This window comes from Columba livia, chromosome 14 (genome assembly GCF_036013475.1).
Source record: "Columba livia isolate bColLiv1 breed racing homer chromosome 14, bColLiv1.pat.W.v2, whole genome shotgun sequence".
Classification (NCBI taxonomy): domain Eukaryota; kingdom Metazoa; phylum Chordata; class Aves; order Columbiformes; family Columbidae; genus Columba; species Columba livia.
In genome coordinates, this window is record NC_088615.1 from 16,540,436 (window position 1) to 16,568,258 (window position 27,823).

At 55.3% G+C, this 27,823-nt stretch overlaps 3 protein-coding genes and 1 non-coding gene across 19 annotated transcripts in view; 3 read left to right on the top strand and 1 right to left on the bottom strand.

Annotated features, from left to right (window-relative positions):
• Positions 1-7,180: 7,180 nt before the first annotated feature.
• TRNAD-GUC (transfer RNA aspartic acid (anticodon GUC)) lies at positions 7,181-7,252 on the top strand. The gene has a single exon. It is a non-coding gene; the product is annotated as a tRNA-Asp (tRNA).
• Positions 7,253-12,396: 5,144 nt separating this feature from the next.
• APBB3 (amyloid beta precursor protein binding family B member 3) lies at positions 12,397-18,516 on the top strand. Its single transcript, XM_065030167.1, has 13 exons — positions 12,397-12,557; positions 13,443-13,633; positions 13,933-14,009; positions 14,269-14,344; positions 14,509-14,649; positions 15,031-15,158; positions 15,277-15,282; positions 15,370-15,484; positions 15,571-15,658; positions 15,811-15,894; positions 16,078-16,193; positions 16,361-16,543; positions 18,313-18,516. The coding sequence occupies exons 1-13, from the start codon at positions 12,509-12,511 to the stop codon at positions 18,514-18,516; spliced, it is 1,458 nt and encodes a 485-aa protein (XP_064886239.1). The 5' UTR covers positions 12,397-12,508.
• Positions 18,517-18,521: 5 nt separating this feature from the next.
• On the top strand, positions 18,522-20,735 carry SRA1 (steroid receptor RNA activator 1). Its single transcript, XM_065030164.1, has 5 exons — positions 18,522-18,708; positions 19,175-19,300; positions 19,748-19,977; positions 20,169-20,277; positions 20,384-20,735. The coding sequence occupies exons 1-5, from the start codon at positions 18,684-18,686 to the stop codon at positions 20,590-20,592; spliced, it is 699 nt and encodes a 232-aa protein (XP_064886236.1). The 5' UTR covers positions 18,522-18,683; the 3' UTR covers positions 20,593-20,735.
• Positions 20,736-21,506: 771 nt separating this feature from the next.
• Positions 21,507-27,823, bottom strand: part of ANKHD1 (ankyrin repeat and KH domain containing 1) — a 115,471-nt gene continuing 109,154 nt past the window's right edge. For 12 of the 16 annotated variants that reach the window (XM_065030152.1, XM_065030157.1, XM_065030156.1 and 9 more), the window contains 5 exons: positions 26,798-26,973; positions 25,569-25,733; positions 25,072-25,118; positions 21,908-22,081; positions 21,507-21,727 (listed from right to left, as the gene is read on the bottom strand). In XM_065030152.1, coding sequence (XP_064886224.1) covers positions 21,928-22,081; positions 25,072-25,118; positions 25,569-25,733; positions 26,798-26,973 — 542 coding nt within the window. In that variant the 3' untranslated portion in view covers positions 21,507-21,727; positions 21,908-21,927. Of the gene's footprint in view, positions 21,728-21,907; positions 22,082-24,400; positions 25,119-25,568; positions 25,734-26,797; positions 26,974-27,823 lie in introns of those variants that run through there. The other 4 variants (XM_065030151.1, XM_065030147.1, XM_065030162.1 and 1 more) reach the window with 3 other exon arrangements.

The window sequence follows — 27,823 nt, forward strand, 5'->3', positions numbered from 1 at the left end:
GTGTTTTTGTTTGGGTGGGTTTTTATTTTAGGGTATGTGGCCTGTGTTTGTTAATGTGACAAGTCATTGGCAGGTTTGGCTTCCTGTGCATTTCTGTAAGGCCCAAAACATTCGCCACGTGCACGATGACTCTTCATTGCTGGATTCCAGTGTTACCCTTCAGCTCGTCCTGTCATTGTAGCTGGTTAAACAAATCGTATCAAGTGGAACACGGTTGGCGTTTGTTCTCTGCTAGAAGTTCAAGAAAGTCACCATTTGGGGAAGTAGTCGAAAATGCAACAATACTCATTTAAAATCATTTTAAAAGCTAAATGTGTTAATTATTCTTGCCTGTAAAATGAACTGGAATGGTGTGTATCAGTTGCTAATCTTTGCTATAAATTGCTCGCGTTTCACAATTCTTCTACCATCAGTTTAAGAACATAGTAAATACGAGTTTTGGGAGGAGGTTTGTTAGTTTTGGGTGACAAAAGAATTATAGGACTAGAGAATTAGTATTTTGAGGAATATTAAATTACAACACCCGGAACCTGAAAATTAGTGTGGTGATGTTATAGAGACAGGATATAGGGGGCTTTTGATAATGTGCACTTTTTTACGTTTCTGATTTTTGTCATTTTATCCACCAAGTATTTAATTTTCCATCTGCTGTCTTGTCACACGCAGGCCTTCTGTTAATCACCAGCCGCTGTCTTCAAATATTGGTGTTGGTTAGCAAAGCGGACAGGCGGGTTTATGACTCGTAAACCCGTGCAGGATGGTCGTTGTCCAAGGAGCCGTTTGGTTAAATTGCCTTATTCGATTCCATTGCACTCACGTTCTGTCTCCACTTCCTTGTTTACCGTTCAGACACTGAAGATGTGATGTAAAAATAATGTGCTATAAATTTTTATTCATAGATTCCTGATTAATACCTTTGTGTCACCTGTTAATACAGCTCTTGTAAATGATACCCTTACGCCATCTGTAATACAGCTCTTGTAAATTGTTTAAATTATTTTTCTTTTATAGGTTCTCATTGAATGTACAGGTTAGATCCCTTTAATATGTCACAGTCATTTGATTTGGGCCCAAATACGGCCAGTGCCGATCATTCATCCCATCAAAACTGTAAATAATTCTTTACTGCTTGTTTGCATGAACGAAGTTTGGATTTCATTTGCTTTGTCACAACCCAACTCCTCTGTGATGGGCCTACTTTCTACAGTTTATTTTCCTGGTTTTATTACCATTTGTTCTGTATGAATGTTGAAACAGTACTTTGTCTTTTCCTAATAAATAATTTGAGATTGTTCTTTGTCTACATTTGTGGGGCCTTGGGGAGGGATTTCTGGGTGTGTTTTTTTCCTTTAGCATCGTAAATTGCTGTGATACTTGATACTGGGGCTGGTTGTGTAACTTTTCATACTAAGGAAACATGACTGGTGTGTTTTTCACCCTTTTCTTCTCCTTTTATTGAAGTCTGTGCTTTGCAGTTCTTAAATTTAGGTCTTGTTTTTAAAAAGATGTTTGATGCCCTAGAGAACCTGAGTTTTGCAGCCTTGAAGCAGCAGGTGTGCCATGAAGCTGCCCTAAGCTTTTGCCTTCCAAATTAACTAGAGAGCTGATTCATGCACACAGGTGATGTTTTCCTGTGGAATAAAATACCTCATGTATGAACCGCACGTCATACATAAACTGCACTGACTCCTCTGTTGGAATTGTTGCTTGCTTATGTTTTGGCAAAGCCAAATTGCACTGTGCTGAAGCGACTGTGAGCGGTGCCCGCCGGGCGAGGAGTCAGGACTGGGGTCTGTGTGCTGGAGGTGTGGCTGGTGGTGGGCTCGCCCTGTCACAGACTGTTCTTCAGGGTTCACTGGGCAGGTATTTCAGCCATCCGAACTACAAAGCGTTGCTTTAAACTGCCAAAAATGAAACCCTGAAAATTCCATTGCGTGTTGTGTCTCCCTCGAGTCTGGCACAGGGGAGCTCTGCACCACGGTCAGTCTTTTACCCGGAGGAAATGAGCTTGTAAGAAATACAAGTTCCTTTACAAGCTTAGGGCCTGTTCATTTGTTCGATTTGCCTTTTTTAAAAAAAGAAATGCAGAAATACCTCTTGTTTCTTTGCACTGTAGTATGCTTTTGTGGAAGCTGGTTTGCATTTCAACTGGGGACCTTCACTGCTTGCTGGTGCAGCCCGTGTGCAAGCTCAGGGCCCGGCTGAGCTGCGTGAACGACATTTAGTTCTGTCTTAGCTGTGGATCTGATTTAAACACAACCAAAAAAGTGAACTCCCTTTGAGGTAGGGCTGTTGCATGGCAGGCACAGGGTCTGGATGCAACCTCTAAGTGAAGTGGGCGCCGGTGTCTCCTCTGTAACCTCACTGGTCAGGGCCCGGTCGGGCTGGAGCAGGCTCCTGCGCTGCATGCAGGAATGGAAATGATAACAACTACGGGAGAAGCAACATCAACTTTCTGCAGGTCAAAATTCCTCTTCCAAGGGCACAACAGAGCTCTTCAGTTCCTGGAGGTGACTTTCTGGGGAAGGACGTAAACGTTTGCCACGCAGAAAGGAAATGTGTGTGCTGAGAGCACTTGAGGTCTGAGAAACGCGTTTTGAGTTGAAGAGCAACTTGGCAAATCTTTAACGTGGGGACAGATACCTCTGTGGTGTATGAACACTTGATCCTATCAACCTTTTAGCTCCTGGCTGAGCAGTGTTGACTGAGAAAAGCTGCTGGCCGTGGTTTACTGCAGCATTCTCCTTTGTTTTTCTTGATGTAATTATAAAGGAGGTTTACATATCATTCCTTTGCCCTAAAACAGCCTTACAGAGCGAGGGAAGCGTTCTAGCAGATTTTTGCATGACGAAACTCGAAAGGAAGAGGGATTCAAAATGACAGTGTATTTCAAGCACATAATAAAATACATTCCATTAACCAAGGGGGAAGAAATGCAGAGCAAAGACTCATTGCTGCAGAGGAATGCAAGCCTGGGAGCAGCGAGGGAGCCGCTGTTCTACGGGGGAGTGCAAGGAAAGGTGCTTTGCATGGTACATGTGAAGAACTAATGCCCAAATCGATGGCACTAGAGATGTTTAGGGGACAGAGGTGTCACCGGGGGAACTGGCTGTATAGCAAATTAAATGTGCTGCTTTTTAAAAGTCCCGTGACTCAGTGTTTCTTCCCTGGGAGCAGTGCCAGCTGTTAACTCCAGAGCTGCCCTTAGCTGCAGCATCTGACTCTGGTCTGAGCTTGCAGCCCCTTGTTTTTCTGTCACAATCACATTATTATGGGTTACCCCTTCATTTCCCTGGCCAAGTCCTGCCGGAGGCCATGGCAACAGAAACCGGAGCATTCTCCATTTTCTCGTTTTGGGTAGATACGCACAGAATCACAGAATGGACTGGGTTGGAAAAGACCTCAGAGATCATCAAGTCCAACTGTTGGTCCAACTCCAGTCCATTGACTAGATCATGGCACTAAGTGCCATGTCCAGTCTCAGTTTAAAAACCTCCAGGGCCGGTGAGTCCAGCACCTCCCTGGGCAGCCATTCCAATCCTGACCACTCTCTCTGCAAAGAATTGCTTTCTAATCTCCAGCCTCAATTTCCCCTGGCAGAGTTGAAGCCCATGCCCCCTTGTCCTATTGCTGACTGCCTGGGAGAAGAGCCCAATCCCCAGCTGGCTAGAACTGCCCTTCAGGTAGTTATAGAGAGTGCTGAGCTCAGCTCTAAGCCTCCTCTTCTCCAGACTAAACAAGCCCAGCTCCCTCAGCCTATCCCCATGGGGCTTGTGCTCAAGTCCCTTCACCAGTTGTGTTGCTCTTCTCTGGACCCGCTCCAGCACTTCAATGTCTTTCCTGAACTGAGGGGCCCAGAACTGAACACAATACTCCAGGTGTGGCCTCCCCAATGCAGAGCACAGGGGTACACCTCTTTCCAGGACAATCCCCAGCAGTCCTACCGCTTACCTGTCTGTGACTTTTCTTACTAAAACCGCATCTTCTTACAGCATTTCAGGCTGATGGATACACTGGACAAGTGCAGCCTCTCTAGGGGGGAGGCTGAGAGGCTTTGCTCAGTTCTGCATTGATTTTCCAGGGAGTTGCACTTCACTTGAGGAACACCCTACAACGGCAGACTCTGATTTAAAATATTAACTGAGATCTACAGGTTTGCTTATCAGCTTTGAGATCAGCCTACCACCCGTAATACAGCGCTGTTCTCACTTTTCTGAAGGGGCTGTTGTCACGGAGGCACCCCGAGGTTAGTTTAAGGGACAACAGGGTCCAAAACAACTTTTATTAAACCAGTGAGAAACAGGGTTTTAGCACTCCAAAGTGACTTGAATGCAGGTTCAGATATCAGTTGAGGAAAATTATTGAGGGGCAGCAACCAATAATTCAGGCGGTCCACAGAGTGCATGCACGTGGCTTCACCAGGAACAATGCTGGAGCCACCCGAGTCCAGGAAGAGTCCACACCTGCCTGAACATGGTGTGGGATTATTTTAAAGAGATACATGTACTCGTAGTGAGTACGGAAGGTGTACACTCACGATTGTGCGAGGATTAATTTATAATACACTTGCAATCCTGTGAGGGTTAATACACGTGCAAATGTGCACGGAATATTACACGTGCTTATGTGGAAGCACGGGAGGAAAATACACTCGCGATTATGTGAGGATTAATTTTACACGTGCTCATATTGAGCACGGAAAGTACACGTGCATATGTGCACAGAAAGTAAATACACTTGCAATCCTGCGAGGGTTAATTTTACTCACAGCCGTGGTGGCCAGGCAAGCAGAGCCTCCATCCCGGGGGGCTCTGGGCGGCAGCATCTCGCTCGTGCTCCGAGAGACCCGCGACAATGGGTGAAGTCTCGACGAGAGTCCTGTTTTTTTATAGGCTGATCGGATCTGACTGTGGGCATTCCAGAAGCTTCTCTGCACCCCGACCCTGGCTGTGGGTGCCCCTGAAGCCTCCAAACATCCCCCACACTGGCCGTGGGTGCCCAGCGGCTCCTGGCGCCTCAGCACTCCCTTCTCCTAATGGCCCTGGCCAGGGGCTCTGCGGCCAAACGAAGCTGTAGCAGAGAGAGGGAGATGTACCTACTCCTTCCATGATGAAGGAGGGAGGGGGAGAGAGGGAGGCTTGCATCCTGCCACAGCTGTATTAAATACATAAAAGGTTGTGAGGCTTTCATACCCCAGACATGCAAGTTGTCTCTGACATAACCTGTTTATGTACTTTTTATGTCACAGGCTTTTGCAGGTTGCAAACTGTGGCAAGTTGATGATGTCACCTGATAGAAGACCACTGAGATTTCCCAAGGAAGGTGTAGGAAGTGCAAGGATTTACATCAGTAATTAAAAACTAAGAGGAAAAGGCATTACTACTTAAGAAAGACTTTTCAAGCCGCTATTGGAGAGCTGCAAGCAGAGTATGGGCAATGCTGAACTGCTACTTGAATCTCTTTTCTGTCTATGACATTTACTGATTTTAGATTGCAATGGATTAATCTTTCAGTCTGGGTTATTTAATGGCAGCCAGTTGTTAGAGCCACCACTAGGCTGAAGCTTGACATCAGTCACTGCTCTGCTGGGAAAGGTGATGAATTTCAGTGCTGGGAGACCCTTTGATTACAAACTTATAGAAGGAATCAGTTCAGAAGCCGCCCAGCCTCTCTGGGCATCGGTTGCACCAGGTGCAGAGCTGGAAGCTGCAGCTGTGTCAGCTGTTCTCGATTAATCCATTAGTACCTCTGAGTTAACACCCTGCCTGTCTCTGGCATTTTGTGGATATTTGTTTGTCAGCTCAATGGAGATCTGCATGAGACAGGAAAAACACGTCAGTCCTGCAGCTCTCATGTCCTTTTGAGGATTAGGGTTTGATTGTGATACCACAGGAAAACGAATGATGTGGAGAATGATGGAGTAAAAAAAACCTTCAGACCAATAGATATTAGTTCTGCTATGGGACAGTTAAAAAACAAAACAAACAAAAAAACCCCCAAACAACAACAACACAACCTCAACCAGTTCCAGCTTCCACCAGGAAGGTATTGTAGATGTTACAATCATCTTTCACACTAAATGCTGCGGCTCTTTGCTCTGATGGGGTGAGAAGGCGACCTCTGGGGACTTCATAAATGATGTGCAATTTCAAGTTCTTCATTTTTGGCTGCTCTTCTCCTGTGTACTGGGGCCTGGCACAGGCAGGGGGGGCAGAGAGTTGCTCCCCAGCCAGAGAGGAGCCTTAGGCAATCACCACAATGTGCGGGAGCCTTCCTCAGCACACAGATGCAGTTACAAAACACCGCACAGCATGTTCCAGCCTGGGAAATTAATGCAGTGTTAGTTTTAAGCTGTTTGGTGACAGTTCACCAGCTGTGGTTGTGCTTTGGCTCTGCATCCACTTCCTCTGTGTCAACTGCCGGCCCCCAAATTAGTCTTGACACAGGAATAACAGCTCATTTCCCACCCACGGCTCCATAGGTGCTGCCTGGGTGTGGCGATTTCCCCCAGCTACAGCTGCATATGACTGATCAGGAGGGGTGGGAGCCCCCTCTTGTCTGTAGCCCATGACAGTGGCACTAGATGCTCACCCTGTGTAGTTTGGTATCATGTTTTCTTCTTGTTGTCTTCAACTCTTATGAGAACTGGCAGTCTCTTCTATTTTTTCCCTGTATCTCCAGTATGCATTTCCTTGTTTCCCCAAACTGGCAGCAGTTGGGATATAAAGAAATGTTTCTGAATCTTCACCAATATTGTTTTCAAACTTTTTGCTGTTAGTGATGGATCTTAACTCAGACACTGACACACCAAGCCCATGAAAATGGATGTGAGGCAGCATCATAAATGCAATGTCCCAAATTGCTTTGATAACAACAAAGCAGTGATTCTGCACCTACACTGCTGCAAAAAGTATCAGCACTGAGCTTACATGTACACCCTGTAGGTATATTATGGATATATTTGTGTGCAAATATATTTGATGTATTTTGTTTGCAAATATTGAAGCCCGAGCTTGGCCCTTGCACAGGAGGCTTTGAGGCTCTTCCAGCCGCAGGAGCGCGGGCGGTGTGAGCCTCTGCGCGGGGAGGGAGCGAGAGCGGGACAATTAACACGTTCTAAGGGGATAATTAACACGTTCCGGGGCCGCTCAGATAAGGGCGGTGCGCAGCGGACCCTCGCTCCTCGTTAGTATAGTGGTGAGTATCCCCGCCTGTCACGCGGGAGACCGGGGTTCGATTCCCCGACGGGGAGAGACCGTCACCTTTTCCAGTCCTGCCGCTCTGTGGTCGGTTTTTATTTGTGCTCCTGTCCGTCCAAAGACGAGGCGGGGGCCGTGCAGCCCTCTGTGTCCGGTGGCACCCATGAAACCACCCGTGAGCCCGGAATGATTGATGAGTGTAAATAGGCTGGAGGAGCAAAGGGAACGATGGGCTCTTGTGTGGTGTAACCCTGTGCAGTACACACCTCTGCTCCCACAAACCTTGCCCTTGGCAGAGTGTTGGAGTGAAACTGCTCAAACAAGTTCTCTTTAACGGTTTAGGCTTAATAAAATATTCCTTAAGCCTCTACATTGTTTCTGCAAAACCTTCCGTTGGTCCTTTTAGGTCATCTGTTGTCACCTTCTGCCCTGGTGCTGCTATTAAAGCAGCTGTGTGTTCCTTCACTGTACTGGCACCTCTCTGTAGCTGACACCATTCCTTCTGGGGCAGCAGCTCCTGGGTCTCACCTTCGTGCTCATCCAGTGGTTCTGGTTGACACCAGGTTAATACAGTGATGGAGACACCTCCAGCTGGCGCTTACATCCAAATGTTTGCCCTTGCGTGTTCCCAGCAGGCCAGCAGAAGAGCAAAATATTGAGTTCAGTGCACTCTTGCTTGCTTGATGTTTTTCTCGTTTAAGGCTTGAGACAACTTGTAAATGCTTAAAATAGCATGAAAATCCCTGTGCTGGCACAGATTCCCAGTCTTGTTGGAAGGCTGTCTGCTGTTCCCCCAGTGTAAAAGTTTCATATGTTCCACAGAACCATTATGGTAAAGCAGAATTTTAAATAACTAAAACTATATGACAATTATCATTTAAAAGGAAATCCATAGCTTAAGGGTGTTAGAATAATGAGTGGATTGAAAAATAGGAATTGATGACAACCATCTGTCCATTAAGTATCCTGGCTTCAGGGGTCTCCTATAATATAATACTATTGGTTTCTACAATTTTGCAGGAAGATATTAACTATGAATAACTACAGTATTGCCGGGTTCAGTACATTGACAATGTCACAAGCTGAAAAGCTTCTCTGAGCCAAGGAAGAAAGAAGCAAAGAGAAGGACAGGGAACTGCTGGAGAGAGTCCAGTGCAGCCACCAAGATGCTGAAGGGAGTGGAGCATCTCCCGTGTGAGGAAAGGCTGAGGGAACTGGGGCTCTGGAGCTGGACAAGAGGAGACTGAGGGGGGACTCATTCCTGGGGATCAATATGGAAAGGGGGAGTGTCAGGAGGATGGAGCCAGGCTCTTCTGGTGACAGCCAGTGACAGGACAAGGGGCAATGGGTGCAAACTGGAACACAGGAGGTTTCACTTAAAGATGAGAAGCAACTTCTTCATGGTGAGGGTGGCAGAGCCTGGCCCAGGCTGCCCAGGGAGGTTGTGGAGTCTCCTTCTGTGCAGACATTCCAACCCGCCTGGACACCTTCCTGTGTAACCTCATCTGGGTGTTCCTGCTCCATGGGGGGATTGCACTGGATGAGCTTTCCAGGGCCCTTCCAATCCCTGACACTCTGTGGTTCTGTGAAGGGTAATGGGCAGCAGCTGAGCATCTGCTCCTGACAGCAGCTCAGAGCCTGGCAAACCAGCACCATTCTGCATGCGCCGTTTTTGAGCTGCAGTACCAAATTTTTGTCACCAGGTCGCAGCACACAGCACCTTCAGAGGGACACTGAGCAAGGATGGCTTTCGAGCTGCCGTACTGAGTTCTAATCACCAGACAGCAGCACAGACGGCGCTCAAAGAGCGTCACTACAGCGTTGCGCAGCTGTAACAAATGTACTGAGATCGTGCTCCTGTTGGCATGCCTTTTGCAGCCCCAGTGTCCCTGGAGCTGTAGGCTTTGTGGCTCTGGGAACCTTAATTCTAAACATACCTGTACACCCTATTGGCAGCCTGGTCCTTGGCCTCAGGTCTCCATGTACATGGGTGGCTCAGATGTGAAAGGTGTGGGGGGAGTGGAGCTGGTACAGTGCCATGTTCCCCTTGTCAGGCCTTTTGCAGTCCTACTGTCCCGGAGCTGTAGGATTTTGACTCTCATAACTGTAGTGTTAAACATTAACCTAAAGGCAACCTGGTCCTTGAGCTCAGGCCCCCACATGTATGGGTGGCCCAGAAGAGACAGGTGTGGAGGGAGCTCCCTTTGGCATTCCTTTTGCCACTTCAGTAGCCCCGGACTTGTAGGATTTCAGGGTCTCTGAAGCCTAACCCTAAACCTAATTGCACCCAGCAAATTGGGTGTCAGGTCCCCATATGCATGGGTGGCCCAGATGATAAAGGTGTGCAAGGAGCAAACTTGGTGCAATGCCTTGCTCCCTTTGGCATTCTTTCACAGACTCAGTGTCCCTGGAGCTGTAGGATTTGTGCCTCTTAGAACTCTATCCCCCACCATGTCTGTATACCCTAAATGTAGCCTAGTCCTTGGACTCATGTCCCCACATCCATGGCTGACCCAGCTGAGAAAGGTGTGGATGGAGTGATGTTGATGCAGTGCCGTGCTCTCCTTGGCATGCCTTTTGAAGCCTCAGAGTCCCTGAAGCTGTTTGATTTGTGTCTTTCAGAACCTTTACCTTACCCCTAATAGCACCCAGCAACTGGAACTCAGGTCCCCACATGCGTGTGTGGCCCAGAAGAGAAAGGAGTGGGGGGAGAAATGTTGGTGCAGTGTTGGGCTGTCCCTGGCATGCATTTTGCATGTCCAAGTCTACAAATAGGAAAGAGCTGGTGGCTAAAGAAGGGCACCTTGTAAGCTGGGTAACACCAGCAACGCTGATCCACCTGGGAGACAGCAAATCAGCCATGCATGTGAACGTGCACGCTTACAGATTCTAAGCATGGGTCTCTGGTGGCCAGCATCCAGATGCTCAGGTTCCAGACTCTACATGGCTGGGCACCAAGATCTGTCTCACTGAGCAGCTCATCCTGTCTGAGGTTCACCAGCTGGTCAAAAACACAAGCTCGAAACAGGGAGAACAGTCACATGGAAGAACCGCAATTTAATAACCGTATAGAACAGACTGCAGTGATGAAACAAGATTCTCAGGCAGGCAAGCATACCTACCACTGCTTACAAGCTACTGAACCCTTTTCTCCTTTTTCTGTTTTCCCATGCTTGATTCTTCCGTGATCCCTCCCTGTCCCCTTCCTACATTTCTTCCCCTAAACATCCCACACTAAGTTTCACACAGTCCCTAGGTTCCTCTCTGCGCCATCCACAAATTCTCCTCCCTCTGTGTCCCACCATAAGTCTCATATCACTATAGGCCATCATTGCCAGGAGAGAGAGCAGCCTTCAGGAAGTCACCTTGGTGGGCTTTGCTGAGCAGGAAGAGGAGTGGGAACAGCTTGTTCCTGGTAAGGAAAAGGTCTCTCCTGGGCACTGGAAAAAGAGGAGGCACCACTTGGTCTGGGAAAAGCAGGGGTCAAGGTCAGGCCCACAACCCCCTCTGGCTCCTGTCACCTCAGACATGTGTGAATGCAGAGAGCCAGGAGCCTCCCTCGCTCCTGCTGTGCTGGGATGGGTTGTGTTGGGTTAGGCAAAACACATCCCACGGACACAGTGCTTGAATGGGGTCTCAGAAATTCCTCTATCTCTGGACAGATGCAGAATAGCTTGTAGTCACAAAAGCAGATGCCAACTGAAGGTACAGATTGCGGATGACTACACAGTTGCACTATGCAGCTGGTGCCTTTCTTAGGCTGGTAGACATGACCAAAGTTAAAATGCTGGTAGGAAGACTGTCTCACAAATGTAGGGGTATGTTAGCCCATGGAGTGCATGAATGAGTGCAAAGAGGTAATGCCTTGCTGAAAGAGAGGAAGCAGGCATGGAAAATTCATTTTGCACTTCCAAAAACGGCAAGCTCTGTGGACAACTGCATGGAAAGAAGTGGGGCAGCTGAGATGGCATGGGAGGCTCTCAAGGACACAGGTGACATCTGGGACTACTAACTTCTGGCTCTGAAGGGAAGGTTTAGAGGCCATGATGGACTGCCCATATATGTCATGGCTAGCAAACCACCATCAGACACCTGCATCTTGGAAGAACTTTATGGGTGGCTTGATGGGAGAACTGATGTGTACAACAAATGTCTCCAGAGCTTCTGTCCTCAGGTACTGAGCATCAACCAGGATTGTCAGCTCAGGGCAGCATGTAAAACAGAAGTCTCAGACTGGAGATGCAAAGCTCTTGTCCTCTGCTGAGAAGGGGAAGATGAGCAGGATGCACATTTAGTTGTCTTCAGTACTGACTGAAGGAGGCTGGACCCTAGGTGGTGGGAAAAGTGAGGACCAGAGCACGGAGGAGAATGAATGTGGAATAAGTGTGGATGGAGAAGAACAAGGGTGATTTGTGGAGAAAAGAAGGGGAATAGAGGAGGAATTTCGCATCTGGAATATTGTGTCCAGTTGTGGCCCCTCAGTTCCAGCAGGACAGGGAACTGCTGGAGAGAGTCCAGCGCAGCCACCAAGATGCTGAAGGGAGTGGAGCATCTCCCGTGTGAGGAAAGGCTGAGGGAGCTGGGGCTCTGGAGCTGGACAAGAGGAGACTGAGGGGTGACTCATTCCTGGGGATCAATATGGAAAGGGGGAGTGTCAAGAGGATGGAGCCAGGCTCTTCTTGGTGGCAACCAGTGACAGGACAAGGGGCAATGGGTGCAAACTGGAACACAGGAGGTTCCACTTAAACATGAGAAGAAACTTCTTCATGGTGAGGGTGGCAGAGCCTGGCCCAGGCTGCCCAGGGAGGTTGTGGAGTCTCCTTCTGTGCAGACATTCCAACCCGCCTGGACACCTTCCTGTGTAACCTCATCTGGGTGTTCCTGCTCCATGGGGGGATTGCACTGGATGAGCTTTCCAGGGCCCTTCCAATCCCTGACATTCTGGGATTCTGTGACCTAAGAGCACTTGGAAGGCAAGGGGAAGAAACGGGAAGAACTGATCGGCACAAAGGGCTGATCTGGACCCGCTCCTGCACTCAGAATCCTCCTTTCCCACCGCCGAATGCCGCTTCCCCACTCCAGTGCCCCATTTTCCTCACCAAAACACCCGAAGGACCTGACCGCCCCTCTGCACCCCGGTAACCCCACGGGCACCGGACACCGCGTCACCTCCCGCTCAGCGCCGGGACCTCCCCCGCCCCGCCCCGCTCCCCCCGCCGCCCCGCCCCGCCCCTCCGCCGCAGCCGCCGCTGGGTCCGGGCCTGGGAAAGCGGCGGCCGGGGGGGCCGCGCCGGGGTGGCGCAGGGACCATGCTGGGCAAGGACTACATGCTGGCCATCGTCCTCGTCAACTGCGACGGTCAGCGGGGTCGGGGCCAGGGTGCGGGGCCGGGGCGCGCCGGGGTCCGATCCGATCCGATCCGGTGCGGGGGCGGCGGGCGCACCGGGCGCTGTCCGCGGTGCTGAGCGCGGCCTGTGAGGAGCGCGCCCGGCAGGCCCGGCCCGGCCCGCGCCGCCTCCCCGCCCCTCCCAAGGTCGCGGGGGGCACTCCTGGCCTCCCCAAACACCACAAGCCCACCCTCCCCGGGTCGGGGTCTGGGGCGCACGGGGGTGGAGCCACGCACAGCACCGGTCCCCCGGCAGCACAGCGGGTGAGCGCCCAGGAGGGTGCGCCGATCCCTGCGGGTTTTGGGGTGTGTTCCCAGGATCGGAGCACCGCGGGCTCATCGCCGAGACTTCTCCAGGGCGGGGGGTGCAGGGAGGAGGAGGTTGATCTACCCCTTCTGGCTGCAACCCCCCCTCTAAGCGTGCTTTCCTCCTTCCAGGCCTCAGGGGTCTCTCCCCAAGCCCTTTCCCCAGCAAAGCCTCCTCGGGTGTCGGCAGAGGGCTGGGGGCCGCATGCTGGCAGGGAGCTCTGTGCTGGCAGCCCCAGGCTGGGCACCCCTGCAGGGTGCCGTCCCTGCCAGGCTCAGGCTGCTGCACCCTCTGTGCCCCTGCTGGGATCACCCCATTCCTCTGGGCACCAATGAGGCCGCTGCCTGCGCTGATCACGCGCCCCAGGTCCACCGCTACCGCAGCCCCTCTGGCGTCACGCCAGAACTTCTCTCGTGGGCCCTGTGCCCAGCCACGCACTCGGAGGCTGCTGCAGGGCCTGTCAGAGCTGGGTGAAGCTGTTCACTTCTCAGGGTACCCTGCGGCTGGTGGACTTCCTCCACACCTTGCCTCACAGTGTCCCTCTGCACAGACAACCTCTGGAGTGACCAGAGCCTGGAGACGGACCCCGACCTCCCCCCAGGCTGGAGGAAAATCCGCGACTCTCTGGGCACCTACTACTGGCATGTGCCAAGCGGCACGACACAGTGGCAGCACCCTGCATGCACCACCAGCCCAGGAGGGCACCCGGAGGCAGATGGAGAGGACACGCTCCAGGGAATGGTAGGGGGTGCGGGTGGGGGGAGAGGGCTGGTGGTGGATCCCACTCCCTGGCAGAATCCTGCTGAAGGGCCCTCTGGGCACTGCTGGCCCAGCCTCCCCTGGGAGCAGGACTGTCACCGTCATTCCAAAGTCTTGCTCTTGGCCAGGTTTAAGCCCCCTGAAAGGCTTCAACAGGCCCCATATTGGCTGCGTGGGATGCCTACAAGATGAAGTGCTGCTGTCCTGGAAGGGAGAGCTCCCACCTGGTGCCTCCTGACAGCCCCTCTTGCTGCCCTCCCCTCTTTCCTCTTTTCTCCCAGGACAGCCAGCCCCCCATGGCAAAGCACTCAGCAAAGGACAGGCCCATTCCCAGCCCCATGGCTTCGCTGTCCCGGAGGTAGGTCTGCCCACACGCTCTGCCAGCTTGTGGGGTACTGTTGACTCGTGACCACTGCTGGGTGTTGGGTCCCGGTGCCCTCCAACAGAGCAGCCCCATACATTGGAGCCAGAGGGACCATGCTGGGCACCCCCATGGGATTCTACCCAGCTGGTGGCATGGTGGTCTGCTGGTGCCAGGGTACCCTGGTGGTTCCTGAGTGCCTTGGGTCTGTCCTGCTGAGTGAGAGCCATCCTCTCACCACCCCGTTCCTCTGCAGGACTTCGCTGCCCTGGCACAGAGACGACTTCCAGCACAGAGATGACTTCCAGCACAGCACAGAGCCTGGCTCCAAGGTACCACACTCAGGGGCTTCACTGCAGAATCGTGGGCTGTGGCTGCCAGAGGAGGAAGAGAGGGATGGGAGCAAGCACGGGGGGACCACACGGGCATGGCAAAGGGCACGGGACAGCAGTGGCTGTGTTGGCTGGGCACTGAAGCCTCATGTGTCTCTGCTCAGTGCTTTGCTGTGCGCTCGCTGGGCTGGGTGGAGATTCCTGAGGAGGACCTGGCACCTGGCAAGAGCAGCATAGCTGTCAACAACTGCATCCAGCAGCTCTCCAACAGCAAGGGCCAAGGCTCTGCGGAGAACCGAGGCGAGGTGAGCGCCTGGGACAGTGCTGTGAGGCAGGGTCCCCTCCCGGGGCCACCGCTGCTGGGGTGACTGTCCCCACCAACAGGCACTGTGCCTGGGGGGGACAGGGACCAGCGCCAGTGGTAGAGTGAACTCTCCACATAGGGCATCCCTGCGGTGCTCCCAAATGTAGGGTCTGACAGAGGACGGTGCCAGGGTTGCTTGAGTGGGCTGTCCCCACACATGGCAATGGTAGCTGGGGACGACTGTGGGGAGGACGGCGCAGTGCCCGTGCTTGGTGCTGTGGGAAGAATAGGCTGGGGAATGAAGGGTGTCCCTAGGTGTGGACTGGGTGCTAGGGATGCGGGGGCCACCTGCCAGGCTGAGGGAGCCACTGACCCTCTGCAGGGCCAGGACCTGCTGATGATCCTGAAGAAGGACACCATGAGCCTGGTGGACCCTCTGGACCGCAGCCTCATCCACCACCAGCCCATCCTCAACATCCGTGTCTGGGGTGTTGGCTGCAACAACGGCAGGTGCCAGGGGCTGCGGCAGAGCTGGGGGCTGGGAGGTGGCTCTGCCCGCTCTGGGGCGAAGCATCCCAGCAGTGACCTGTCTCCTCTCCTCCCTCCTTGACTGCTACCGTGGCTGCAGGGACAGGTAAGGGGACATGGGGCTGGGGGGAAGCACAGGGAGCGAGGGGGCTGCCTTCGCCAGGGTCTCACCAGCTTATTCATGGCCTTGCAGAGACTTTGCCTTTGTGGCCAGTGACAAGGACACCTGTGTCCTCAAGTGTCATGTCTTCCACTGCAATGTGCCTGCCAAGGGCATCGCTAAGGCCCTGCATGAGATGTGCTCCAAGGTGGGATGCAGGGTCCCCAGCAGGTGTGGGCACGGTCCAGAGGTCTTGAGGGTGAGTGGAGGCACTGGGCCCCCCATTTCTTGCAGATCGTGGCTGAGCGAGCCATAGTGAGCAGCAGGCTGCCCTGCAGTGCCACACTGGAGCCCATCTCTGACACGGACCTGCCGCTGCAAGGTACTGTTCCCACAGTTCTGGCTGCTCCCCCTGCCCAGAGCCGTCCCTCTGGCTCAGCAGCCAGAGCCCCTTGGCCTGCCCAGCATGTCCCAGGGGCCCTTGGGGATGGGGGAACAACACGAGGGCCCCCAGCCCCTCTCCTGTCCCGGCAGTGGATATCCTGGAAGCAGTGAGGCAGTCGATGCAGACCTATGAGGCGCTGTACATCGGCAGCCTGCCTGTGCCCAGGGCCATGGGTAAGTGCCGCCAGCTCCGCTGCGGCTGGGGGACACCCGAGAACCCCCCCACCGTGGGGTGGCTGAGCAGCTGTGACCCAGCATCGGGCAGCCCCTGCCTGTGGGGCCAGCTGGTGGTACCCTGCCTGCCCCACACCTGCAGCTGGGGCAAGGGCCAACGGGGTGGGGTCTCCTGCTCCCCAGGGATGGATGTGCTGAACGAGGCCATTGAGAAGCTGATAAGGGGCCCCAGGCGGGAGTGCTGGACGCCCTCCCTCATCCATGTATCTGACACAGCCATGAGGGTGCACCCTGCGCAGGTGGGGAGGAGGCCGGGGGCTCTGGCCAGAGCAGGTGCCCTGCTGCCACCGCGGGGGGACAGGCAACCCCCGGGGGGTGCCCGGCCTCCTGGCGGAGGGGACCTGCTGGGGGTGGCGGGGCTGCCTGGGGCGCGGCTGGGGTGGATGGGTCCACGGGGTCCCCGCAGGAGGACGAGGAGGCAGCGCACATCTGGGAGTGCCAGGTGCGGTACGTGACCTTCCTGGGGGTGGGCCGGGATGCCCACACCTTTGCGCTCATTGTGGACACGGGGCGACGCTTCCAGTGCGCGGCCTTCTGGTGTGAGCCCGACGCCGGCACCATCTCGGAGGCGGTGCAGGCAGCCTGCATGGTGAGCAGACGTGGGGAGCCCCCTCAACACCCCCTGCTTCCCAGCCCTCTGGGGATGCCCAGAGGTGAAGGCAAGGTGTGGGATGGGGGAGGGTAAAGCTGGGGACAGCTTTTAGGACACCCCACCCTGGGGAGGGCAGCGGGGATGGGAGGGAGTTAACCCCACAGCCGTGCCTTGTGGGTTGTGTCCAGCCCCACAGCGACGCCACATTGCGCTGCGCCCCATGGCGACACCACATTGCACTGCGCGCCATGGCGATGCCACATTGCACTGCGCGCCATGGCGATGCCACATTGCACTGCTCACCATGGCGACGCCACATTGCGCTGCTCACCATGGCAATGCCACATTGCACTGCGCCCCATGGCGATGCCACATTGCGCTGCTCACCATGGCGATGCCACATTGCACTGCGCCCCATGGCGACGCCACATTGCGCTGCGCCCCATGGCGACACCACATTGCGCTGCGCGCCATGGCGACACCACATTGCGCTGCGCCCCATGGCGATGCCACATTGCACTGCGCGCCATGGCGATGCCACATTGCACTGCGCCCCATGGCGACGCCACATTGCGCTGCTCACCATGGCAATGCCACATTGCACTGCGCGCCATGGCGATGCCACATTGCGCTGCTCACCATGGCAATGCCACATTGCGCTGCGCCCCATGGCGACGCCACATTGCGCTGCTCACCATGGCGATGCCACATTGCACTGCGCGCCATGGCGATGCCACATTGCACTGCGCCCCATGGCGACGCCACATTGCACTGCGCGCCATGGCGATGCCACATTGCACTGCGCCCCATGGCGATGCCACATTGCGCTGTGCCCCATGGCGATGCCACATTGCGCTGCTCACCATGGCGATGCCACATTGCGCTGCTCACCATGGCGATGCCACATTGCACTGCGCCCCATGGCGATGCCACATTGCGCTGCGCCCCATGGCGACGCCACATTGCGCTGCGCCCCATGGCGACACCACATTGCGCTGCGCGCCATGGCGACACCACATTGCACTGCGCCCCATGGCGATGCCACATTGCACTGCGCGCCATGGCGATGCCACATTGCACTGCGCCCCATGGCGACGCCACATTGCGCTGCGCCCCATGGCGATGCCACATTGCACTGCGCGCCATGGCGATGCCACATTGCACTGCGCCCCATGGCGACGCCACATTGCGCTGCTCACCATGGCAATGCCACATTGCACTGCGCGCCATGGCGATGCCACATTGCGCTGTGCCCCATGGCGATGCCACATTGCACTGCGCGCCATGGCGATGCCACATTGCGCTGCACGCCATGGCGATGCCACATTGCGCTGCGCCCCATGGCGACGCCACATTGCACTGCGCCCCATGGCGATGCCACATTGCGCTGCTCACCATGGCGATGCCACATTGCACTGCGCCCCATGGCAATGCCACATTGCGCTGCTCACCATGGCGATGCCACATTGCACTGCGCCCCATGGCAATGCCACATTGCACTGCGCCCCATGGCGATGCCACATTGCGCTGCTCACCATGGCGATGCCACATTGCGCTGCGCCCCATGGCAATGCCACATTGCACTGCGCCCCATGGCGATGCCACATTGCGCTGCTCACCATGGCGATGCCACATTGCGCTGCGCCCCATGGCGATGCCACATTGCACTGCGCCCCACAGCCGTGCCGCGGTGCGTGTGACCTCCCCGGGGACGCCACGCTGTTCCCCCACCCCACGGCCACGCTGCGTGTCTCGTGTCCCTGCAGGTGCAGTACCAGAAGTGCCTGGTGGCCGCGGCACCGGGGGCTCGGGTGAAGGCCGGCCCGGCGGCCTCGGGGGACGCTGCGGGCGGGGCGGCCAAGGCGAGCGGGGGCAGCGGAGGGGCGGCGGGGCCCAGTGCCCGCAAGCGGGGCTTCTTCTCCCTCCTGGAGGCGTTCCGCCTCCGCCGAGCCCTGCTCCACTCCCCGTAGCGGGCCGGGGCGGGGGCCGGGGCCGCGGCCGGACGCTCCATCCCCGGCCCCGGTCCCGACCCCCGCCTCCCCGGCGGGGCGGGGACACGGCAAGCCCCGCCCCCTCAGGGCCCGCCTTGCCCCGCCCCGTCGGGCGGAAGGGGCGGGGCCAGGCGTGACGTGGCGGGATGGCGGAGTCCTACGTGAAGCCGGGTGAGGGGGCGCGGGTGGAGTTCCGGTGCGGCGGGAAGGGGCGGCCGGGGCAGCGGGTGGTGCGGGGCTCAGCGGCCCGGGCGGCTGTGGGCATGCCGGGAGGACGAGGCCGGGGGTGTGTGGGGCGCGGGGCGTGTCCATGGAAGGGGTTGTCAGGTCCCCGTGTGCGGAGCCCCGAGGCAGCCGTGTCCCGGGCGGGTGTGGGAGCCCGTGGGGCCGTGTCTGGGAAGGGCAGCGCTGTCCCGGTGCGGGGGCAGCGCCGGAGGTGCCATGTCCCGGGGGGGGAAGCCTTGGCGCGGCAAGGGGGGATCCGTGTCCTGGTGAGGGGCGCGTCTGGTGTGGGAGCCCCAGGGAGGTGGTGTCTGGGGAGCGGGAGCCCTGTCCTGGCACAGGAGCCCGCGATCCTGAGTCTGGGACGGTCCCCGTGGTCCCCCACAAGGTCTCACTGTGCTCTTTGCTGCTACAGGGAACCAGGAGCGTGGCTGGAACGACCCCCCCCAGTTCTCCTACGGGCTGCAGGCTCAGGCCGGGGGTCCCAGGCGAAACCTGCTCACCCGGCGGGCCCCTCTGCCACCCGAGGAGGCTCCCCCAGGTCAGCGCTGGCAAAGCCCCCAGCCCACCCCGCTGCACCGCTGCCCGGCTGGGTGCTGCGCCGGGGAGCCGAGCCCCAGCACAGCCCCGAGGCTGTGAGCTCCGCAAGAGCCTCTCCTCTTCTTCAGGTCCCTCCTCCCACCTGGGTTCGGTGGGAACTGCAGCCCAGCCGGGGCATTTGGTCTGGCGCTCCCTGCTCCATCGCAGTGGTGGTGGGGGAGCAGAGCAGGTGGCACCTGCCCTTGCTGCCAGCCCTGGGGTGCCGAAGCCATGCAGTGCCACCCCTGTGCAGGCAGAGTGGCAGCACGGGCTGGGGGCGCTGCAGCTTGAGCCCTTTCCTTCTGCTGGGCTTCTTTAATGGGGGTGACAAGTGCGTGGTTCCCCACACCTGGCTGCTGTTGCTGTGTCTGGGCTGATGGGGCTCTGTGCTGATGCCTCTTCCCTGCAGGTGCTCGTCCAGACCTGACCAGCGCCCCAGCTGCCCCCACCGCACCACCCCCCCGAGCACTGGGACCACCCCCCCTGGGGCCCGTCAGCCCAGCCCTGCGCGCAGATGGCGGGAGGCCGAGCCCTGTGTCGTGCCCGAAGGAGAGTGGCCCGCAGGAGAGTGCTGTGCCCGCCACCACCGTCCTCGCCCCGCTGAGGGAGGCCCTGGCCGCCTGCCGCCCTGCCGTGCAGGTGAGGCCACGGTCCCTTCCTCCGCCTCTGCCTCGCGCCGCAGGGGCACCGGAGGGACAGCGGCTGGGAGAGCCAGGCAGAAGCTGCCTGTTCCCAGGATGCGTGTGGGATGAGGGGAACCACAGCTTCCCTGGGGGCTCCCCAGAGCTGGCAGAGGGCAGATACCCCTTCCAGCTCATCTCTGCTTCCAGAAGCAAGTGTGCGATGACATCGGGCGGCGGCTGACAGTGCTGGAGGATGCCTGGGCTCAGGGGAAGCTGTCAGCCCCGGTGAGAAAGAGGATGAGCCTCCTGGTGCAAGGTGAGGGGTGACGGGGCTGGATCCGGGCCTGCACCAGGCCACTGGGCAGGGGGCACCTGCAGGAAGACTGATCGCCCCACACTGACAGGTTTCCTCTTCCCGGCAGAGCTCCAGCAACAGCACTGGGACGCAGCTGATGAGATCCACCGGTCACTCATGGTGGACCATGTCAACGAAGTGAGCCAGTGGCTGGTGGGTGTCAAACGCCTGATCGCCGAGACGAGGAGCCTGCCGGCTGTGGTGACGGATGGCAGCGCCGAGGCTGGGCCTGGCCAGGAGGAGCCCCAAGGCCAGGAACGGGGCTGTGGACTGTGAGCAGGGCAGGAAAAGGGCCCCCTGCCTGAGGGGATCTGGGCACCTCTGCCTCCCAGTCCTCTCCCAGGAAAAGATGATTTTAATAATTGTGACATTTTAGTGGCAATTCACTATGTTTAATAAACAGCACGATTCTGCTCCTGGCCACAGCCTGCCCTGGGGTTCTGGCGCTGGATGGGTCCCGGTTCTCCCCCACGAGCAGCAGGAGCCAGGACTGCCGGGCAAGGCCACAGCGGCTTCAGGCTTGGCCAAGGGGCTCCCACCCTGGCAGGGTGCTCCCAGCTCACAAGACAAGAAGGGCAGGAATCGCTCCAGCGTGACCCAGGTCCAGGGGGCAGCAATATGTTTCCCTGCTGCCCTGGGTGACACAGAGCTTGGCCTCCCTGGGCTGGCCACATGGCCCAGCTTTTCTGCTGGAGGTGGCCCCCAGGTCCTAGGCCAGCTGGGGAGGGTGACCTGTTGCCAGTCCAGAGCAGCCTGGCACAGCCAGCGTTTGTGCTGCAGCTACAGCCCCTGCTCCCCATCTGGGCTCCTGCCTGTCCTGGCACAGCTCACACCCACGTTAGGGACCCAAGAAACCTGGGTGGCCTCAGGGAGAAACATCCCTGTGCCAGTGATGCCCACCAGCTCAGGCACACCCAGGAGTTGTGTTGACCCTGGACAGCAAGCAGACTGTGCTGTGCTGCTCCCTCTCTCACTTGCAGGGAGGTGTTACCAGCTGCCCCACCCCAGCTGGGGGCATGTGCAACCCAAGCCTGGCAGCAGAGGCCCTGTGTTCACCACCCCTAGCATGCAGGGTCTCAGTGCAGGAGGAAGATCCTCTGCACCCTCATAAGGCTCCCAGTGCTGCTCCCCTCCCCAGGGTGCTGAGGACCCACACAAGCCCCAACGTAGAGACGCACAACATTAGCACAGGGGTTTCATGGTGTTTATTGATCAAGCATGAGCTCCTAGGCAATTGCACCAGCCAGTTGTGCTAGAGCCTGAGGTGTCACATGTCCATCCCCAGCATCAGAGAGGGCTGCAGCCAGCTGGTCACGGTGCCAGCACCTCCACGAGGCCCAGGAACAGGCCCAGCCATGGCCTGGAGACTGGGAGCTGGAAACCCAGATGTCCATCTCAAACTAGTCTTGATCTGCAAGGATACAGAGGGATACAAGGCGAGGGTTAGGATGGGGCTGCCTTGGGAGAAACATGCAGGCAAAACAGGGGAGAAGCTGGAACCAGGGCTGAACTGGGATTTCCCCTTGCCCTCGCTGCCAGGTGGGAGCCCCAGGCAGCAGGTAGGCAGGGGCTGTGTGGCTGGGCTGCTCACCTGGCATGGCTTCTTCGCTCTCATTCCGCTCCTTGAGCTCCTCCAGCTTGACGAGGCTGGACGGGGCCGGGGATATGACACCGGGGATCTGGGGCAGGCAGCAGGGAAGGGTCCTGGCCACGGGTGAATTCTTGCACTCCAGCAGGAACTTGCGGTCGTAGATGATGCGGGTACCTGCCAAAAGCAGGGGGTGTCAGGCACTGCCAGCCCCTGGCCACTCCTGTCTCCGAGCACCACGGCCTGAGCCTGGAGCAGGGGGTGCGACCCAGCACTTGGCCGCAGCTTGCGGACACAGCTGCCTCTGGAGCCACTCGCCACATGGCAGACTCTGACACTTGTCCTGCCCAGCAGCTCTTCCCCACGGTGTTCCTCGCCTTAGCTCCTGGAGCTCTGCCAGGGCACAGCACAGGGGGTCCAGCCCTGACGTGAGTGCCCTGTGGCAGCTGACACTGCAGCCACCCTGTGCTGCCCAAAGGCCGGGCTGGCACTCGGCCAGGCAGCAGGCAGGCCCCCAGCACACCCTGCCCGAGGCGGCTCCCTGCAGCTATCAGAGCAGCAGAGGCTGGGTGTCCTCCCCAGCACCGCAGGCAGCTGTACCTGAGCACCCATCCCCATCGGCTCAGCGGGCGAGCCACCAGCTGCGCCCCACGCCAGGACAAGGCGGCGGGTTCAAGAGGACAGGTCCTGCAGCGTGCCAGCCTGCTGGGCGCACAGCCTCAGGCAGTGCCCCCGGCCTGCTGTCCTTGCAGCCCAGCACAGACGGCCCTTCAAGGCACCACGAACACCTTATGCAACCCATGCCTGCCCCAGGCCTGGCTCCCCAGCCCCAGATAAGCTTATCAGAGGCACACAATGGAGCCAGCACCCACGGGCGGCTGAAGCAAAACACGCCCAGCTGAAGGACAGGGCACATGATGCCCTGCCAAGAGACAGCAAAGAAAAGGATCTGCTTGACAGCTGAACCACGAGCTTTGGCGGGGGGCAGGGTTGGAAAGGGGACATGAGGGCAGACCTTGGGTACTCCTGGAGGGAGCTGTGCTCCCCAGTACCTTCCTGCAGGGCTGGTGACCTCGGGTGGGAGCAAATGTCTTGCATGAGCCCCCCGCGCCTCCCCCAGCCAGCTGTGCCTGGGCATGACCTATCCGGGAGGGCCCAGCGCCGTGTCCACCACCCCAGCATCAGTGCCGCAGGGCCCGCAGCACCTCTGCCTGCTCCCACCCGGACCACGGGGCACTATTGTCCTACAGAGATTTGGGGTTGCCTTTTCCAATGCAGCCCTGGGCTGCCAGGGAAGCCGCCACCCCATGGACCTGCCTGGATCTGATGCCCAGAGCAGTCGCCCGTGCACAAGGACCGAGCTGCAGGGTGGAGAGCCCAGGAAGAGAGTGGCTCAGGAAGGAGCTGCCTAAATTAGGCAGGGATGGGGCAGCTGAGGCCACTGTTCCGTTTAATGGACAACCCCATCCCTGTGCTGGGTCTTACCCCCCGGGCTCGGTGGAGTAGACGGTGCCCACGGGGCGTGGGACAGGGAGATGATGGTGGCTCCCTGGATGGGGCAGGGGGTGGTGGTGCCCATCATGGCCATGGAGCTCACACAGGTGGGTGGGGGCACCGTGGGGGCATCCCCTGCGACTCACCGCAGGAGCAAACACTTATTGCACTACAATACCATTTGTTTTCAGTGCAAATAGTGTTAGCACAAGTGTTTCTCCTTTGGTGTTTGCACTACTGGGTGCAGCAGCAGTTCAATGTTTTTTTTACATTTCTTCCTTGAATACTAGAAATATCTGAATATATCATCCAGTAGCATTTCTGAGGTTTCTTTGCCTTCAGTACTCAGATATTGCTTGTGCACTTTGGGTTTTCAGTGCCTCTCTTCCTGGGGAAACTGTTGCTGCATGTCAGGATTTGTCTGGAGCAGGTGCAGGAAGGTGGAGAAGTCTCTGTCTCCTCCAAGAGCACCGAGAGTGGCCCATGAGACTGGACACTACGTGCACTGTAGTTACCTGCTTGAGGAATGGACCAAATATTCAGTGTCGTTACTGCACTGCCACCGAGCAAAAGCAGAAACAGGCACAGTAGTCCAAATGCAGAAAGAGGAGAACTTCTGCATCTGGCTAGAGAATGACCATTCTTCTTAAGCAGTATGCAAAAATCCCTTCCGTCCTCACGGAAAGGACTTGAGGAGCTCTTACCAGATTTAAAGGGTTACAAGAAGCTTTGAACCGAATTTTTCTCTCGTGGGAAGTGGTCTCTCTTTTCCTAGGAGCTGCTTCTAGGCAGCTGGTCCCAGTGTGCCAGGTGAAGAAACCCTGCATTTACCTACGAGCTACCTTTTTACTTTCGGTACATTAAGATGCCATCAGTTGCCACACTGTCAACTCAGCCCTCATCTCCAGCCCCTGAACAAAACCTGATCTCTCAGGCAATTCACCTGGAAAAAGAGCGCTAGAAGCAGCAGAACTAATCCAAAAAGAAAGAAGAGTAATGCATAAATGTTTCCACACGCAGACACACACACACACACACAAGGCTAACGACCAGCAGGGGAAGGACTCAGCAGACCTCCTATTGCAGACAACAAGCCTCCCCCAAACCCTCGCTGCATCCACGTGCTGGTTACGTGACCTGAGCGGATCCAGCACCGGGCACAGCAGCAGCTACTGATGACAACATACATTCTCTTCCAAAATTCTCACGCACAACCTACAAATACTGTTCGCCTTTTATTGAATATTCAGGTAAATATTTCACATTAATACAGGCTACATAAAGTAGAGCCACTATACGACGTGAAATTTACTCAGCTTTTCCTTTTAAGTATGTAAACAATTATACACGTATTTACCACCCCCTTTTAAAAGGCTGAAATCATATAATCAGTTAGTTCTCTGCTGCACACACAGAGCATGCAGTAGTGTTTAGCCAAAAGCATTAGTTTCGTCTTAAGTTCAAAACAGCTAAACTAACTGGAGAACTGAATCACTTTGTGTAGGTAAATCAATTTGTTCTTATACAATGGGTAATCGAGTTTCCATTGGTACAGCCTACAAAAAATTGCTTAGTTAGGCACATTTTAAAAAATCCCCAGTGTTCTTCAAGATCATAAAGATTCCCAAAATACGGCTAAAAAAGGAGAGACCCCCTTAAATCAGTTGACGTACTTGAGATGCATGTTTCCAATGTGAGGTGCCCAGGTGCCAGGCCAAATCTACAGCAAGAAATAAAAAGACAAGTCTATTATGAAAACAGATCAAGGTTCCTTTAACAGTGTTCAACAGAGCCACCAGAGGGCAAGCTTAAGGCTTCCCCCTAAAATACAAGCAGACCGTTCAAAGGCCTCTTCAGCTCTGGCAGAGGTTTGACTGACAACTTGCAAGATTCTGAGTACAGATACAAACCCTCTCCCTTATAACAAAGTCAATTACCTGGCTGAGCAGTCTTGAAATGCTGCTTATTTTACCTGAAAGGTTTGGTACAGATAGCACTATATAAACACACACTAACTGGAGGGGAAAAGTCATGCAAACAATCTCAATTCTGGTATCAAAGCACTGAAAAAAATAAATGGCACCTATTCAAAAACGAAGAGAACCAAACCAAAGCACAACACCATAAAAAGCCTCAGGTAAGCAAAGGTGGAAAAAAGCAGCCACACTACCTGCTGAGCATCAGTACATTCTGTTGAGTTCTGGACAACTTTGATCATGGGATTCCAGGCGGGATCTGGAGTATGGAGCCCGTTAAAGAGGGGCCCTCCCGGGCCATCCGCCAGCTGGGGGTGCGAGGGTATTAGAGTGCCGCCGTACATGGAAATGGGCAGGCCCTGGAGGAACAAGAGGAAGCGCTGTCAGTGAAGCAGGCCGTGGTCGGGAAGGACCACGGTAGTACTGCGGTTGCCAAGATGACAGAGGCAGCTCACATCCATATGTAACATTTGCCTACTGGCAAATATCTTAGTGCTGCGAGGAACCGGTGTCACCACACGCCTAGGCAGAGTACGGAATACAGTGACTCCTCAGTGCTTAAGTTTCAGGTCAGTTTACCCGTTTTTCTGGAACTACGCCTCACCAGCGAGCAGTGGCACAGCGCTTTCAGCCAGACACGGCAGCTGTACGGTGATCTCAGTGCTCCCTCCCAGGCTCTAACCTTGGTGCACGCAGGACTGCAGCCAGGGGCTGCATTTCAGCAAAGCCCCTATGCAGCTGGAGCCTACAAGTCTCCACACTGAAGATTTTCTATGAATTACTAATGGTCATCTAAAATGTTCTGCCGGTTCAGAGAGAGAAAGAGAGCAGCTTTCAGCACCTGTCAGATTCCTTTCCCATCTCTGAATGACTGCTGCTCTGCAATTCTGAAGATCCCAAGAGCACACGCTGTAGCTCCTTCTGAAAGATGCTGTGAACACGTCAGCTGAGCTGACTATGGCTTGGCTGCATCCGTCTGCCTCAAGCTGCTTTCCAGCATTAACATACAAGGCACAGGCTCATGAGCGGTGCTCTCATCCTGCCGCTTCCTTAAGAAAGGCATGAAGCCTTCATGGGCATGATTTGTACTCAAAGCCTTAAGCAAACCTCTAAGCAGCCTCAAGAGCTGAGCAAGCCTTATGAAATGTTTCCAAGCAACTAAGCCCCTGAGAAAGCAAACACTGGCGAGCAAGGGAGGTAACCAGCTACTTGACAAGAGAGCAACTGCAATCTACAAATTCTGGGTTTGTTTACACATGCCATCAGGCTTGGGCACCTTTTCTAGTCAGTACTGGGATGAGAGGAGGCTCAGGACTATGTGTGGCAAGCAATGGTAGAAGAGGCACACTAAACAGAACGGGAAATAAAACAAAGGAAGTCCTTGTGTAATTTTATAGACTAAATCCAATCCTCTGAAACTTACTTTAGAAAAATCCACAAAACTGTTTGGCATAGGTTGGTGGAAAATATTCGAGGGAGCCACTATTCCGGAATCATCCCTCTCCATTGGCTGATGCTGAGAAAATGTGCCTGGGTCTGACAGCTGCTGATGCATCGGATGATTTCCTATGACAGGCTGAGACCAACCCGACAAGCCTTCTGGAAAGGAGGAGATTGAAAATGGCTGATTACAATTCATGCAATATACGTTGGAGGAGAATTCAGCATCTGTACACACCTACAAACATCCAAAGGCTCCCTGGAAACACACAGCCACAGAGCTACCTTAGGGCAGTTTTTAGGCTAATAACCCATCACAGACAACGCAAATCCCCCAGTCTGATCTGTAGCATCAAGGCTTGTCACAGGGAAGCTGCAGCAGGTAACACTATCTAAGGCTGGCTACATGCACACACACTTTCATTCCCTCCAGCTCTCACATGCTCTCATGTATCATAGGAACATGGAAAAAAGTTTCACTTAGGACAGAGGCAAAAAAAGGGAAACAGAGGGACTGGTGAGGCCATGGAAGCCTGGCCAGGCACGTGCTGTCTGCATGTAGGTGCTGTCTGCATGTTCGTCTGCATCTTGATCCTCCAGACAAGCACAGAGATAATGGGGACTGCTAATGACTGCATGTTTCAGGTGTCCACAGCAGCACAGCTAAGATCCTATAAACCTCCAAGCAGCGTCTCCGAGCACATCCAGGCTGTTACTGAAAACATACAGTGACACTGAGACACTAAGTTAATTGAAGCATGGAGGGCTTCATTGAAAAATGTAACACATACAGGACTATTAAATATTTGTCTTTAAAGTTAACAATGGAAACACTTTACACCTCAAATGCTGCAGCTCCTCCTTTCCACAAGAACCTCAAGCTATTGGGAAACCGAATGTAAAACTTCAGCTGTTTCAGAGTTATTCTGAAACCGGGGCTGCCTGAAGCAGAAGTCACCCCATGCTATTCAAGAAGAGATCAATGCAAAAAATCAGCATCCACAACTGT